Source organism: Caretta caretta, chromosome 6, assembly GCF_965140235.1.
Source record: "Caretta caretta isolate rCarCar2 chromosome 6, rCarCar1.hap1, whole genome shotgun sequence".
Taxonomy (NCBI): domain Eukaryota; kingdom Metazoa; phylum Chordata; order Testudines; family Cheloniidae; genus Caretta; species Caretta caretta.
Genome location: NC_134211.1, coordinates 119922538 through 119936607, shown reverse-complemented (window position 1 = coordinate 119936607; position 14070 = coordinate 119922538). Strand labels below are relative to the sequence as shown.

General features: G+C 45.2%; 2 protein-coding genes across 8 annotated transcripts in view; one reads left to right on the top strand and one right to left on the bottom strand.

The window, feature by feature from the left end:
• The first annotated feature begins 130 nt into the window (after nt 1-130).
• On the top strand, nt 131-12424 carry JKAMP (JNK1/MAPK8 associated membrane protein). Of its 2 annotated transcripts, XM_048852008.2 has the most exons (7): nt 131-240; nt 696-787; nt 4083-4237; nt 5331-5537; nt 7805-7986; nt 11304-11380; nt 11848-12424. In XM_048852008.2, exons 1-7 carry the CDS (start codon nt 237-239, stop codon nt 12064-12066), a joined length of 936 nt encoding a protein of 311 aa, XP_048707965.1. In that variant the 5' UTR covers nt 131-236; the 3' UTR covers nt 12067-12424. The 2 variants fall into 2 exon arrangements, with proteins under 2 accessions (XP_048707965.1, XP_048707967.1); XM_048852010.2 differs by lacking the exon at nt 11304-11380 and having other exon boundaries at nt 11848-11987.
• CCDC175 (coiled-coil domain containing 175) overlaps nt 5220-14070 on the bottom strand; it is a 53142-nt gene continuing 44291 nt past the window's right edge. For 4 of the 6 annotated variants that reach the window (XM_075129957.1, XM_048852004.2, XM_048852000.2 and 1 more), the window contains one exon: nt 5220-7885. The gene's annotated coding sequence lies outside the window, so the exon portion shown is untranslated. Of the gene's footprint in view, nt 7886-9279; nt 12486-14070 lie in introns of all 6 variants that reach the window. The other 2 variants (XR_012669103.1, XR_012669104.1) reach the window with 2 other exon arrangements.

The following is a 14070-nucleotide window of genomic DNA, read 5'->3' as shown; positions in this document are numbered from 1 at the left end:
AGCGGGTCTTCAGGTAGGCGGGGCTATCCTGGCCTCGCCCACAAACGGGATGGGGGATGTGAAACCCCGCCCCCAGTAGGGGCGGAGTCAGCCCGCCGTTGCCACACAGGGGCGAAGGAAGTGACGCAGACGGGCGGGGTGGAGCTTCGCCTCTCCCCGCCCCAGGAGACCGGAAGCGGCGGCTGCTGCTGGTGCTCTGTGGGGAGGCTCCGGCGGGTGGGCCCTGCTGCGGCAAGATGAGTGAGCGCAGACCCCGGGGTGACCGTGACCGTGCCGAGGCCCGGGCCCCTGGCCCGCGCTGGGAGGGTCTGTTCCGTCCCGTTCCTCCCCGGGCCGCCGCCGCCGCCTGCCGGGCCCCTCCCGGTGCCCCCTCGTGGGGGCGGGGACCCCTGACGGGACCCAGCCTGAGACCCGGTTGTCCCGGGGTCAAAGCAGCCCCGCCCCCCCTTCCCTGCAGCGGGGGAGGGGCGGTCCCTGGAGCCGAGGGAGCGGACGGGGTGGGGGGGTTGCCCCCGGGCGGGAGGGGGGCAGGGGAGAGATGCCTGGGAGCTGGAGGGGGGAAAAGGGGGGGGATCAGTGGGGGCCTAGAACTCCATTTCTTAAGTACGGTGCCACAAACTCTTTCACCGGCTTTGCTGTTGCATCTCCAGTAACGTGAGGTACTACAGTGTTGCAACTCCTTGTATTTTTAAAAGCTGTAGCTATCCAGCCAGCCTGCCTTGGCTTGTATTGTGGGAGAACCGCACAATACTTAAATGCGTCCACTCAAATCTACGGCGACTGTGGGGTAAGTGTCGAATTCCGACAGACTCTTGAATTTGTGAACGAGATCTAGGGCCTGATCTTGGCCTGTGATGTGGTGTCTCCTGTGTCACGTGCAAAGGAGGCATAAGGTTGTCTAAACCAGGGGTGGGCAAACTTTTTGGCCCGAGGGCTACATCGGGGTGGGGAAGTTGAATGTAGGGCTGGGGCAGGAGTTTGGGAGTGGGTGCGGTGTGCAGGAAGGGGCTCAGGGCAGGGGGGTTGGGGTGCAGGAGGGGTGTGGCAGGGAGCTCAAGGCAGGAGGTTAGTGGGCTCAGGGGGTTTGGGTGTGGGGGGTAGGAGGGGTGTGGGCCCCAGCCCAGTGCCACTTACCTCGATCAGCTCAGGGGTGGCAGTGGCGGCCCCGGTGGAGGCTGTGGGGCTGGGGCACACAGCTGCAGCCCCTGGCAGAAGTCGTGGGGTTGGGGCTGCAGGGTCCTGATTCCAGCCAGCCCCAGTTGCAGGGCAGGGGCGCACAATCCCGCCTTCTCCTCAAGCCCTAGAAGTCACGGAGGTTCGGTAGAGTCACGGAATCCATGACCTCTGCGACTAAATCGTAGCATTAAGTGTAAGACAAGCGACAACAGATAGATACAGACAAATAGACAGAAAGAAAAGGAGTACTTGTGGCACCTTAGAGACTAACCAATTTATTTGAGCATGAGCTTTCGTGAGCTACAGCTCGCTTCATCGGATGCATACCGTGGAAACTGCAGCAGACTTTACATACACACAGAGAATATGAAACAATACCTCCTCCCACCCCACTGTCCTGCTGGTAATAGCTTATCTAAAGTGATCATCAGGTTGGGCCATTTCCAGCACAAATCCAGGTTTTCTCACCCTCCACCCCCCCACACAAATTCACTCTCCTGCTGGTGATAGCTTGGATTTGTGCTGGAAATGGCCCAACCTGATGATCACTTTAGATAAGCTATTACCAGCAGGACAGTGGGGTGGGAGGAGGTATTGTTTCATATTCTCTGTGTGTATGTAAAGTCTGCTGCAGTTTCCACGGTATGCATCCGATGAAGTGAGCTGTAGCTCACGAAAGCTCATGCTCAAATAAATTGGTTAGTCTCTAAGGTGCCACAAGTACTCCTTTTCTTTTTGCGAATACAGACTAACACGGCTGTTACTCTGAAACAAATAGACAGGAGTGCAAGGAAACTGAGGTAGCATTGATCAGCATGCTAATCAATGGTCTCAGCACACCAAGTGGCCTGACTTTTGTCAAGTTTTTTATAGGTATCCCAGCAAAGGAGAGTTTTAAGGAGGGATTTGAAGGAAGATGTTTACAGGGAGCTCCTAAGCACGAGGGGCAGCATGGGAGGAAGCACGTAGCTGTGTGTTTGAAGATTTACCAAGTTGACGATGGAGGCTGGCATCTTAGGCCCATCGGAGGAGGGAGCTGACATCTGAATAGTGAAAAAGAGCTGGGGATAGGTTGTGAAGGGCCTTGAAACACAAGTAGCTTATGTTTGATGTGATAGAGAAGAGGGAACCAAGACAGGGATGCAAGAAAGGGGTGACATAGTCAAAGTGACGTGCTTGGGAAATTATCTTAGTAGCAGTAGCAGCATTCTGAATGGGTCTAAGATTTCATCTGTCAAGACCAGAGAAAACCATGTTGCAGGAATCAAGACATGAGATGACGGGGACCCTGAATAAGAGTTCTAAATGTGTGAATGGATGGAAAGGGCCATGTCTTAGAGATGTTATGCAGAAAAAAATTAGCAAGCGTGAGGCACAGCCTAGCTGTGAAGACCTAGAGGAGCAGTTCCCAAATTTTTTACTAAGGCGACCCACCAAATGCATTTTCTTTTTTTTGTGACCCACCCAGGGTCCAAATTCATGGAAGGAAGGAGCCAAAAATCATTCGCCAGTATCCTTCTCCTCTTCTGCCCCACTGAGGGGGCACCGACCACCTGTAGCAGCACTTTCCACCCCACCACTGCAACCCTAACACTGGTGCAAAGGGAAGTTGGAGAGAGAGCCTGATCTGCACTCACCCTACAGTGGTAGCTCCTGTCCAGTGGAGCTGGGCCTGGGTCCGGGTCCCTGCTCTAGGTGTTTGCAGCCCAGTGCCCGGGATTGCAACGGCACTCAGGTTTGGCTTGGTTGCCTCTTCAAGCCTGAGTAGTGCTGCAACCCCATGCATGAGGTTGCAATGCCTGGAGCAGGCCCAGACTGCAGGACAGGAGCCACCACTGTGAGATGGGTGCAGTGTGGACTCACACTTCAACCCTGCTCTCTGCACCATGCCTGGGACCCACTGTTTGGGAACCACTGACCTAGAGAGAGGTCTGAGTCAAAGATGACATCGAGGTTATGGGCTTGAGTACCAGGTGTGAGAGTGGCATTTTCCCCAATGATCAAGAAGATAGGTAGGGGAAGATTAAGAGCTCTGTTATAGCCATGTTGAGCTTGATGGCTAGACATCTACAAGGAGATGTCGGAGACAGGCTGAGATTTTAGTTCAGACAGGAGTCCGGTCTGGAGTGGAGACATAGATCTGTGAGTCATCTGTATAGAGATGGTAGTTGAATTTGTGTTTGCTGTTGAGATTACCCAGCGATAAGGCAGAGAGAGAGAGAAGAAAAGGGGACCAAGGACAGAGCTCTGTGGACTCCCCCGAAAGCTGAAGGGAGGCAGAGGATACGCTAAAGGAGCGACTAGAAAGGTTGGAGGAGAACTAGGAGAGTGGAGAGTCATGGATGCCAGGGAAGGACAAGATTTCGAGGAGCACAGTTGACTAAGTGACTGACAGGTCAAGGAGGATGAAGATGGAGTACTGGTTCTGAGCTTTAAGGAAGAGGTCATTAGAGACTCTGGAAAGAGCAATTTCAGTAGAGTGCAAGGGGTGGAAGCTAGATTGGAGGATCTACAATGGAATTGGAGGAGAAGAACTCCAGACAATGCTGGTAAACAGTGCATGCAGTGAGCTTAGAGATGAAAGGGATATGGGGCAGTAGTTAATGAGACAAGCGGGGTTAAAGGTGGGTGGGATTTTGTAGGACACAAGAGACTAAAGCATTTTTGTATTGTGAGGGGAACAAGCCAGATGAAAGTGAGCGTAAGGGATGGAATGAGAATGGGACGAGTTTGCTCAGGGGATGGGATCATTGGGGCAAGTGGAGGGCTGAGGGATTGAACTTCCTTGAATAATGTAAATTTGTCAGCCCACACGCTCCCTTTAACTGGGCTTCCAACAAAACAATCAATCAGTTATTGGGTTTTTAGGCACTTGTAAATACAGTTTTGTGGTGCTGTTTTTGTAGGTTTGTCCGAGAGGACAGCGAACAGATGGTGATAAAATCTGTCGGGAGTGTACAGGATCTCCAGGGCATTATGATTGGCTATACCTTGGCTTTATGGCTATGCTTCCTTTGATTTTGCACTGGTTCTTCATTGAATGGTATTCAGGGAAAAAGAGGTTAGTAATCTTTTTATTTAATTTAAAAACAAAAAGGCCCACCATAAATGTATATCATTCATATGAGAAGGCAAATTGAGTTGTGCTAAAGGAGTCATGCTACTGGGCAGGCAGATACACAGGCTGCTAATTTTCTGGGCACACTGTGCTTATGGGTTTATTAATTTTCATCTTAGAGCTGCAAGTTCCTCCCAGATGGTCACAGTGCCCAGGAAATGCCCTATACCCAACTCCTTGTTTTAAATGTATTGAAGGAATCCTCATTGGTGTAGGAGGGAACGCTCACGTATGTCAGGTTTTGGCCTAAAGAGTATTACTATATCTTTATAACAACTTGTTAAAGAACGTGGCTGTGTTCTGTAATTTCATGCTGTGTAAATATTTTACAAATGATGCCCGTTTAAAGTGGTGTGCAAACAGTATACTAAACACTTAATGTTTCATACTATAAACTCTCAACCCACTAAAATATATCATTTTAACATGAGCTTTCAGCTCCAGTGAGAGTTTCATGCATCTGATTTAAAATGTTTGCCCTTTTATTTAAAAAACATATGTAGCAAGTCACTATGAAAATGAAAACCACCATTTATAAAGAATAGGTAACTTAGAAATTAATGCCTTGGAAATATCAAGGGTGGTGCTTAGTTCTCACTTTGCCAGTGATTTAGGCAGAGGGCTTTATAATGTTGCAATACTTAATAGTTTAGTTTTGCTGAACAAAGAATATGCTTTCTGCGTTGTAGGAAGTTGTATAACTCTCACCTGCCTTGCATATTTGATCTTTCATTTTGCTAGACTAAATGTGGTGTGAATGTTAGTTTCAGAAGTTTAGCTGAAGTACAACTGCACTTGTGCACTAAATAGTGTGATTCAGATAAATGAGAAGATTATTTTCAGTATCATGCTTACTTCAATCTTCATTTTGTAATAACTGTGGCTTTGGCCCATCTTTCATAGTGAATTTAAACACAATAGACAGTTTAGAATTGAAAGAGTCTTTATACTTCACTCAGCATTTGATATTTTTGACTTTTTTTCCCTGTTGATTTTCAAGTGGTATTAAAGAACTTTTTTCTTCTTCCCTCTGCAGTTCCAGTGCATTGTTTCAGCATCTTACTGCCTTATTCGAATGCAGTATTGCAGCAATAGTTACACTGCTTGTGAGTGATCCAGTAGGTTTTCTGTATATCCGTTCTTGCAAGGTAGAGATGCTTTCTGACTGGTATACGATGCTTTACAACCCAAGTCCTGATTACATTACAACTATACACTGTACTCATGAAGCTGTCTATCCTCTGTGAGTATAAAGTCAGAGTATTTTTTTATCAGTTTGCTATTTCACCATATGTGTTTCAGAAATTTATAAAATGTTGGGTTATGGTACATTTAACCCTGAAATGTGGCCGTATTCTGCTAAGTTAGTACTTCTTGTAAGAAGGGTAATCTGCTTGCCAAAATGTACTTAATGTAGCCTGGATTCAGGAAAGCATCCCTATCCAGAGAAGCACTTAAGCACATGCTTAACCTTAAGCATGTGCCCAAGTGCTGTCTTGAATTGGGGGCTGTGTTTATATGGCACTTCAAAATGGAACACTGTAAGTGCTTATTAATTCTTTTATTGGCCCTTGTGTGAGAAATGGAAAGTCCTAGTGGTAGTCTAGACTTCAGTTTATTTGTGAATCTGCTTGTCTATAACAGCAGCTTATACTAATTATGAGTGAACAGTAATAAATTTTTTTCCAGGTATTGGTAGAAATACATGCTTTAAATTCTAAAGTTTGTATAACTTTCAAACAGAGGTAGAGAGAGATATAAAATTTTACACTGAGTGCTGTTCTAGATGAAATGAGGATAAACCAAGGAAGTCAGCTTACTATAACCTTAGTCTGAAATATAGCCATATGCCACTAATTGAAGAAAAAAAATCTGAACATTCACAACACTTCACAAATACAAAGTCAATCTTTCATCTGGTAGAGTGCATCAATTTTCCTTTCTTCTGCTTATAATGTTGATTTTAACAATTGTTTAAATGACTGACTTCTTTAGAAATTCCTCTTTGACAGTGTAGAATGTAAAAGGGCTTATCTAACCCAGACCAGTGAGCTACCAAACCCCCTTTGAAGTCTTGTGAGCTTTCTTTTTTGTGCTGCTTCTTTAAAGCACCAGCATAGTGAATCATAGCAAGCCAACAATCTGTAACTGCAGCTTTACTGGCAGCGTTTTTGGCACATTGCAGCATGCTGGCTCTTTGGGAGAAATTCTACATATCTCTAGGTTAGAGGTGGGCAAACTACGGCCTGCAGGCCACATCTGGCCTGTAGGACCGTCCTGTCTGGCCCTTGAGCTCCCGGCTGGGGAGGCTAGCCCCGGGCTGCTCCCTTGCTGTCCCCCTTCCCCCGTAGCGATGCTGCTGCGTGGGCAGTGCTCTGGACAGCAGAGCTGTGCACTCCTGCAGGGCAAAGCAGCAGCATGTCTGGCTCTGGCTGGGCAGGGCAGCTGCCAGACATGCTGCTCTGAGCAGCATGGTAAGGGGACCAGGGCAGGGGGGTTGGATAAGGGGCGGAGGGTCCTGGGGGGCAGTTGGATGGGGCAGTCAGGGGGTGGAAGTTTAGGGGCGGGGTCAGGGAACGGGGGGGGGTTGGATAGGCATGGGGTCCTAGGGGGCCTGTAAGGGGGCAGGGGTATGGATAGGGGTCAAGGCAGTCGGGACAGGGAGCCGGGGGGGTTGGATAGGGCATGAGGTCCCGGGGGCCTGTTGGGGGTGGGGGTGCAGACAGGGGTTGGGGCAGTCGGATAGGGGATGGGGTCCTGGAGGGTGGTTGGGGGGGGGGTCCTGTTAGGGGGCAGTTAGGGGACAAGGAGCAGGTGGAGTTGGATGGGTTGGGGGTTCTGAGGGGGTGGGAAGTGGGAGGGGGCAGATAGGGGGCAGGGGCTGGCTGTTTGGGGAACACAGCCTTCCCTACTCAGACCTCCATACAGTTTTGCAACCCCAATGTGGCCCTCGAGCCAAAAAGTTTGCCCACCCCTGCTCTAGGTAGTTGCACAAAGAACTCAAGTAATGGTAATTATAGTAGTCTTACACTGGAGAGTAGCAACCTGTACCTTTTAACATCTCCTAAATTAGTATCACAGCGAGCAGCCATGCAAGGGAGCCTGTTCATGAGGGTTTAGGAGTACAGAGACTCTAACAGCGAGCTTCAATACATCTTCATTACACTTCAGGAGAGAGAATTAAGAAACACCTATAGATTTGGGCAGCCTTTAAGAACTAACCTACATGTTGCTTTCACTGCCCTGGGGAGGCAGTTTGGTCTAGAGAGGATGCTGTACTATGAGTCAGAAAACCTGCAGTTTGCTCCCACCTCTGTCACTGCCTTCTGGGGTGAACTATGACAAGTCAACTGAACTCTCTGGGCCTGTTTTTCCCTCCCACCCTCTATATAGATTGTAAACTTTTCTCTGTGTGAGAGTGTGTATAGTGCCTAACACAAGGCATCCTAGGTCTGTTAGAGCCTGTAGTTACTACTGTAATGCAAATACTAAGTATTTTTTCCTTTATAGATACACCATTGTATTTATATACTATGCCTTCTGTCTGGTGTTGATGATGCTGCTCCGACCGCTTCTGGTTAAGAAGATTGCCTGTGGGTTAGGAAAGTCAGATCGATTTAAAAGTATTTATGCAGCACTCTACTTCTTCCCTATTCTAACTGTACTTCAAGCAGTTGGAGGCGGCCTGCTCTGTAAGTTGTTTGTTTGTTTTTTTGTTTAGTTTGTTTTTAAAACGTATGCCCTTAACAAAAAGAACACCTTGCTCAGTGGACAAAGTATGTCCTTTTTTGCTTTGCTTGCGTAAGGCTATTGCGTTAAATGTATAAAGAAACATTCATCAAAATTACCTTTGTTGTTCAAATATCTGCCCGCAGTGCTATTATAAAATGAGATTACTCCACACAGCCATCTATTACATGAAGAAGCGTGCCCCTTCCCCCCGCTTCTTGGGAAAACATTGACAAATCATAGAGCTGGTGTTGTAAATCAATAGTAAGTTCCTTAGCCAATCAACTCAGTGCTGCCTTAGCAGAACATGACAGTGCATTAAGTACACTATCAGTTTAGCTAAGATAGCTCTTTGCGCGCATGCTGTTAGGGGCTTATTCCTTCACCTGCTTACTTCCCTGGTCCTTCTCGCATGAACAGAGAGCAACAATACCCGAAGTCCAAAGATGCAAACAATTTGATGTGTATTGGGGTGAACTTCCAGAAAGCATGATTCCAGTTTCCTTCCTTGGTGTCCCCCTTCCCAGCTCTGACACCACAGAGCCGTACCTGTGTCCCTGTTCCCATTCCCCACCGTAGCAAAACATGATTCCAATTTCCCCACCCTTACTTCCTGATTGACTGCAGACTACAGAGTAAAACTTGAGTTCTGCTTAGCTATACCTTAACCAATCGTAACATAATTGGTTAAATAATCATGTTACAATATATCCCCCCACCTTAATTAGTTTACACAGCAGACAGAAACAGTCACAGAACCAGACAGACCATGCAAATAATAGCGAAGTGGGAACTATAATGACAAAACAATACAGAAGTGAGGATTTCACAACTACATCTATTAAGCCGTAAAGGTTTCCCAGCTGTGTCTATTGATAATTTCTTACTGAATAGAATGCTATCAAACTAAACCTCCTTTTACATTCTCTAGGCTCTTCCCTTTCTCTGGAGGTGATAGATCAGATTGCCTTATTTCAATGTGACTAGTTTGGGATGTGACCATACATTTCCTAGCTTATGGCTGCCTCTGCTGTTTAGCCAGAGATCTTAGCCTAAGAACAGGGCCTAAGACTCTCACTGTAAGAGAAGGCCCATAAACAGGCAGACTGTGATTTTGATTTTCTTTTATACCTCTAGAACTAGCTAAGTGATAACAATACACATAAATTCTTAAAGTATAGGCCTTTGCAGACTGGCCTGAATATCTATATCCTAACACACACACACTGGTTTAAAACCACAGATAACTTTCAGACCTCTCCAAAGCAGCATTGGCCTCGCTCCCTAGGTAGTAGGAATGCTGTTCCAAGCTTCATTGCAGTTCTGTAAATTCAGCCTTCCAGAAAGAAATATTTTAAATAAAGGCAAGAATTAGCAAATGCTAAGGAATGCATTGGGAAAGCGGTGACAATGGGAGGCTAGAGAACACTCAAATGCAGTCAGCAGCTCAAGAGAGAAAATTATTGTTCTAAATTATTCTAAAAGCGCCAATAGGAGAATTCAGAGCCTGGTTGTCAGATGCACTCAATGTATCTGAAAATCAAGCCCTCATTCACTTACAGCCAAATGGATCCCTCTTGTGAAACCTGTAGACAGCAGCAGGGGAAGAGATCAGGAAAGCTGAGGACTGTCTCAAACTTGCTTACCATATTCCCCCTTTTTAAGGGGATATGAAGAGGGGTTTGTGGCCTCCAGACCTTGAGGAATCCACGAGGAGAGGCTGCCTCGTGTGCTATTCCCTCCCTCCTGGACACATGGCTCTGTGCCTTGCCTTTTACCCCTCAAAGCAGCGGGTGTGGACTGGAAGATTATGCTGCATTTTAGTGGTATGAACTTAATCTCTCTTTTCCAGCAGAAATACCTCTCGTTTCAGAAGGGGCTAAAGCAAATTGGAAAATGTAGCTATTCTTAGGCCCCCTCCATTCTCGAGTTCTAGCCTTGCGCTATAAGGCTGTGGGTTCCTGTGTGAAAGGGCAGCATGTCACCGTGCCATCACTCAGCATGCACGCTCCCATTTCAGCGGACTCTTCTGTCCACTTTTCTATTCACATTTGTGCTTTAGCTGTGGAGGAGGGAGCCAGAGGGCTATTAAACTTCAGTGATGCATGTTAAAATGTACAGAGCCTAATTAGAAATAGTATGAGAGAGGTCTATTAGATGAAGTGAGCTGTAGCTCACGAAAGCTTATGCTCAAATAAATTGGTTAGTCTCTAAGGTGCCACAAGTCCTCCTTTTCTTTTTGCAAATACAGACTAACACGGCTGTTACTCTGAAACCTGTCTATTAAAGCATGAATGATGTGGAGAAAGTGAATAAGGAATTATTTACCCCTTCACGTTACACAAGAACCAGAAGTCATGCAATGAAATTAAGAGGCAGCAGGTGTAAAACAAACAAAAGGAAGCACTTCTTCACACCATTCACAGGCAACCTGTGGAACTTATTGCTGGAGATGGGGTGAAGGTCAAAACTATAACTAGGTTTAAAAAAATTAGTTAAATGCAGGGAGGATAGGTCCATTGATGGGTATTGTCCAACATGGTCAGGGACACAACCCCACGCTCTGGGTGTCTGTAAACCTATGACTGCCAGAAGCTGGGCCTAGACAGCATGGGATGGATCACTCAATAAATTGCCCTGTTCCGTTCACTCCCTCTAAAGCATCTGGCACCGGGCACTGTCGGAAGGCAGGATACTGGGCTAGATGGATCATTAATCTGACCTAGTATGGCCGTTCTTATGTTATGTAGAAATATGATCCTTTGGGCCTTGGAGGAAATGGATTTTGAAACCTCTAAAACAATGATGCTCAAACTTCAGTGGTTCAGGAGCCAAATTAGTGAACAACATTACCCAAAAGAGCCACAGTAGTGTGAATGACAGGGGAAATATTTAGTTTTTGGATATAAATTATTCTCACAGCAAATAAGTTAATAACCTAGTAAAAGCATCCTGATTGGTTGATTGGTTAAACCACACCGTGTTTTCATATCGTGTTACAAAGACCTGCAGGAGACCCATTAAAGAGCTACTTGCGGCTTGTGAGCCACAATCCGAGTATTACTGCTCTAGAAGGTCAAAAAGTAAACTTCTGTGCTTGTTTATCACTCATTCATACTGTAGTGCATGACTGTTAAATTTCAAATCCGTGGGCTAAAGTAGGCTGGACTGATTCAGTGGAACAGTTGCATACATAGCAGTAGTTAACGTCTTTTGCTGAAATGTACAAAAGTGGTGGTGTTTTTTCCCTCCCCCTAATACATGCAATGTTTGCCTTTAGATTATGCATTCCCATATATTATATTGGTGTTATCTTTGGTTACTCTGGCTGTGTACATGTCTGCCTCTGAAGTAGAGGTAGGTAGAAATGTCTCTTCTGTCATAGATTTTAAAACTTAATTTTACGAGCAGAGCCTTGAGGCCTGAGAAGTAAGATAAGGAACACTAGCTCATTGTTAATGCATGATCCGATATCTGGCATATGCTACAATATCTTCTGGAATACTGACTTGAGTGGAGACTGCTAGCTTGCCTCGCCTCATGTATTTGTCTGTACTCTTGTGCTTATGCTGGGAATAAGCCTTTTTCATTTTTGGCATATGGGTCCAGCTCAAGGAAACTAGCATGAACTGGTAGTCCTTGATGCAACTCCCTCTCCCAAGGAGGACTAGGGAAAGATCATAGAGAGTGATTAGAGTCAAATCATTCTCAAGTCCAATAGACTTTATATATAGTGCCTCTCCCTGCATTGTGCACAACCTCTCACTTAAGTGTCAGATACAATGTAGGTGTGAAAACATTAACAACACTTTTTCTTTTACAAGTCTTTCAAGGATCTTCTTGTCAGGAAGAAAAGGCTTGTTGTTCTTTCTAGCCACTGGTTACTTCATGCCTATGGAATCATCTCTATTTCCAAACTGGAGAGACTTGGCCAGGATTTACCACTGTTGGCTTTGGTACCTGCACCTGCCCTCTTTTACTTACTTACTGCAAAGTACACTGAACCTTCACGCATCCTTTCAGAAGGAGCAAATGGACATTAAATGTAATTTGTGCCAACACCCCCAATGAAACCATCGCAGTAACATGGATTAAAGAATTTCACTGTTTGTTATGCCCTTCAGCTCTTCTTAGACTGAAGTTGTCATTTCTGTACAAAACATTTTCTGGGTAAAACACCGTACAGAATCTAAGAGTATGTAATCTTAAAGTGCTGTACTTTAACTTCATGAAGGGCTTGTAAAAAATCGAAGTGGATAATGTCTTAATCTATATACATTTTTTACTATGTGTAAATACTGGTGGGACATACCTTGTAATACAAACAAAAAACATGTACCTTATTTATTTATTTCACAATGCCCTATATTAGCCTCTGTTTGAATAAAGTTGCAAAATAGAGCTGTGGTTTTCTGGTAAAGTGTCTGGCTTCTGTCACCCGCTCACTTGGAATTACCATCTCCTTAAAAATAAGAGGTTTGTGGAGAACACTCAATGTCTAAAGTTGCAGCTGTAGTTATATATTAGCATTTTACTCCCACTAGAACCCCCTCCCTTCCCCTGCTACAGCCTCCTATTAACTTGCAGCCCAATTCAATTTAGATCTTAAAACACGGGCGAGGAAACGAAGCACAGAATGGTTAGAGCAGGATTGTTCTCTATAGTACATTTCTTACTGCATCATTCAGTCTTGTTTGAGATGTGCTGACTGTACAGTCTTCCATATGGAGCCTATTAAAGAGTACTGTCCCTTCCACTCAAGCAGTTTTCCTAATATGCTGCCTGCATACTCCTATGCAGAAATTGGTTCTCCTAGCTAACAACTGTTGTTAGCAAACATTCTGTACTAAAACATGCGATGCATCTGTCAATCTCTAAGCAATGAAGGAGCCTCCATGGGGGAGACCTCTCCATGCCTTTCACCCTTGTTGAAGATTGTTGGGTTTTGGTGCAATTAAATAGTCTGTTTCCTCATTGGGTGCTTCATGTCTGTTGGTTTTGCTTTGGTGTACACTTAATCACGCTGATAAAGCTTGAGCCACCACTAACATTGTAAAGGTGAGAAATGTGGCTGGTTGGCTGCCACCCAGCACTGATCTGGAGGAGTTAGAGCAGGGGGACTGTAGGCAATGATAGAAAGCTTGATGCTAGTGTATGTCACACACACACACACACAGAGGGAGAAAGGGCAGAGAAAGAAATGGGGTTGCTGTCACTAAGGAGCAGTCCCTGTCCCATTAAGTGGATTCTTTAATGCTCTCCTAGTATTACTTTTACACATAACATAGCAATCTACATGCTAGAATGGAGGTATTCACAAGAGGTGTGCTAGCATAAGACAAGGGTGACAGTATGAAACAAGACTGAGAATCATCATCCTACAACACTTAAATGATCATTAATCTGCAGAGGGAAGTGACATGGTAACCAACATAGCCTTTAACTGCTTCAGATCTAACAATATGAGCAGCCATTTCCCAAGGGTATTTTGATCAGCCAACTCTTTTGGGGCAAGTTAACCAGTGACCTGTTTTTTAAATTTTGAGCCTGTGGAAGTAATTACAAAGAGGGGAGAGGAGGATAAAAATGTACTGATCATGGGATACCCTGGTATAACAGTTGGTGTGTTTATTTAAGAGTCACAGTAGCATGTTGTGTTTTATTACCCAATTAGGCTGTAAGGAATTGGAGAGCTGCTTGAGAGCTTACTTCTCAAAGCAAAGCTGATGCAGATCTAGTCAAAGGAGACCATACTATGGAACCTTCAGATAATTCAGGGTATTTGTTTTGGACTCCACACCAGCTTACCTGCCTCCAGATGTCACTGTTCCTTGTTCAGATGCAAACTATGTAGTATTCTCTCTTACTACAAGACTTAGGATTTTTGTCCTAATAACTATACTGCCTAACTGGAAAATTAGAGCCACTATTTCAAAAAGGACTTCTACAATGGTACACACAAAAACACATTTCGGTGTGAAAATAGGCATTTACTTAAATGAGATTGGGTATACCTATCTGTTTGCATACAAACATTCCCATTTTTT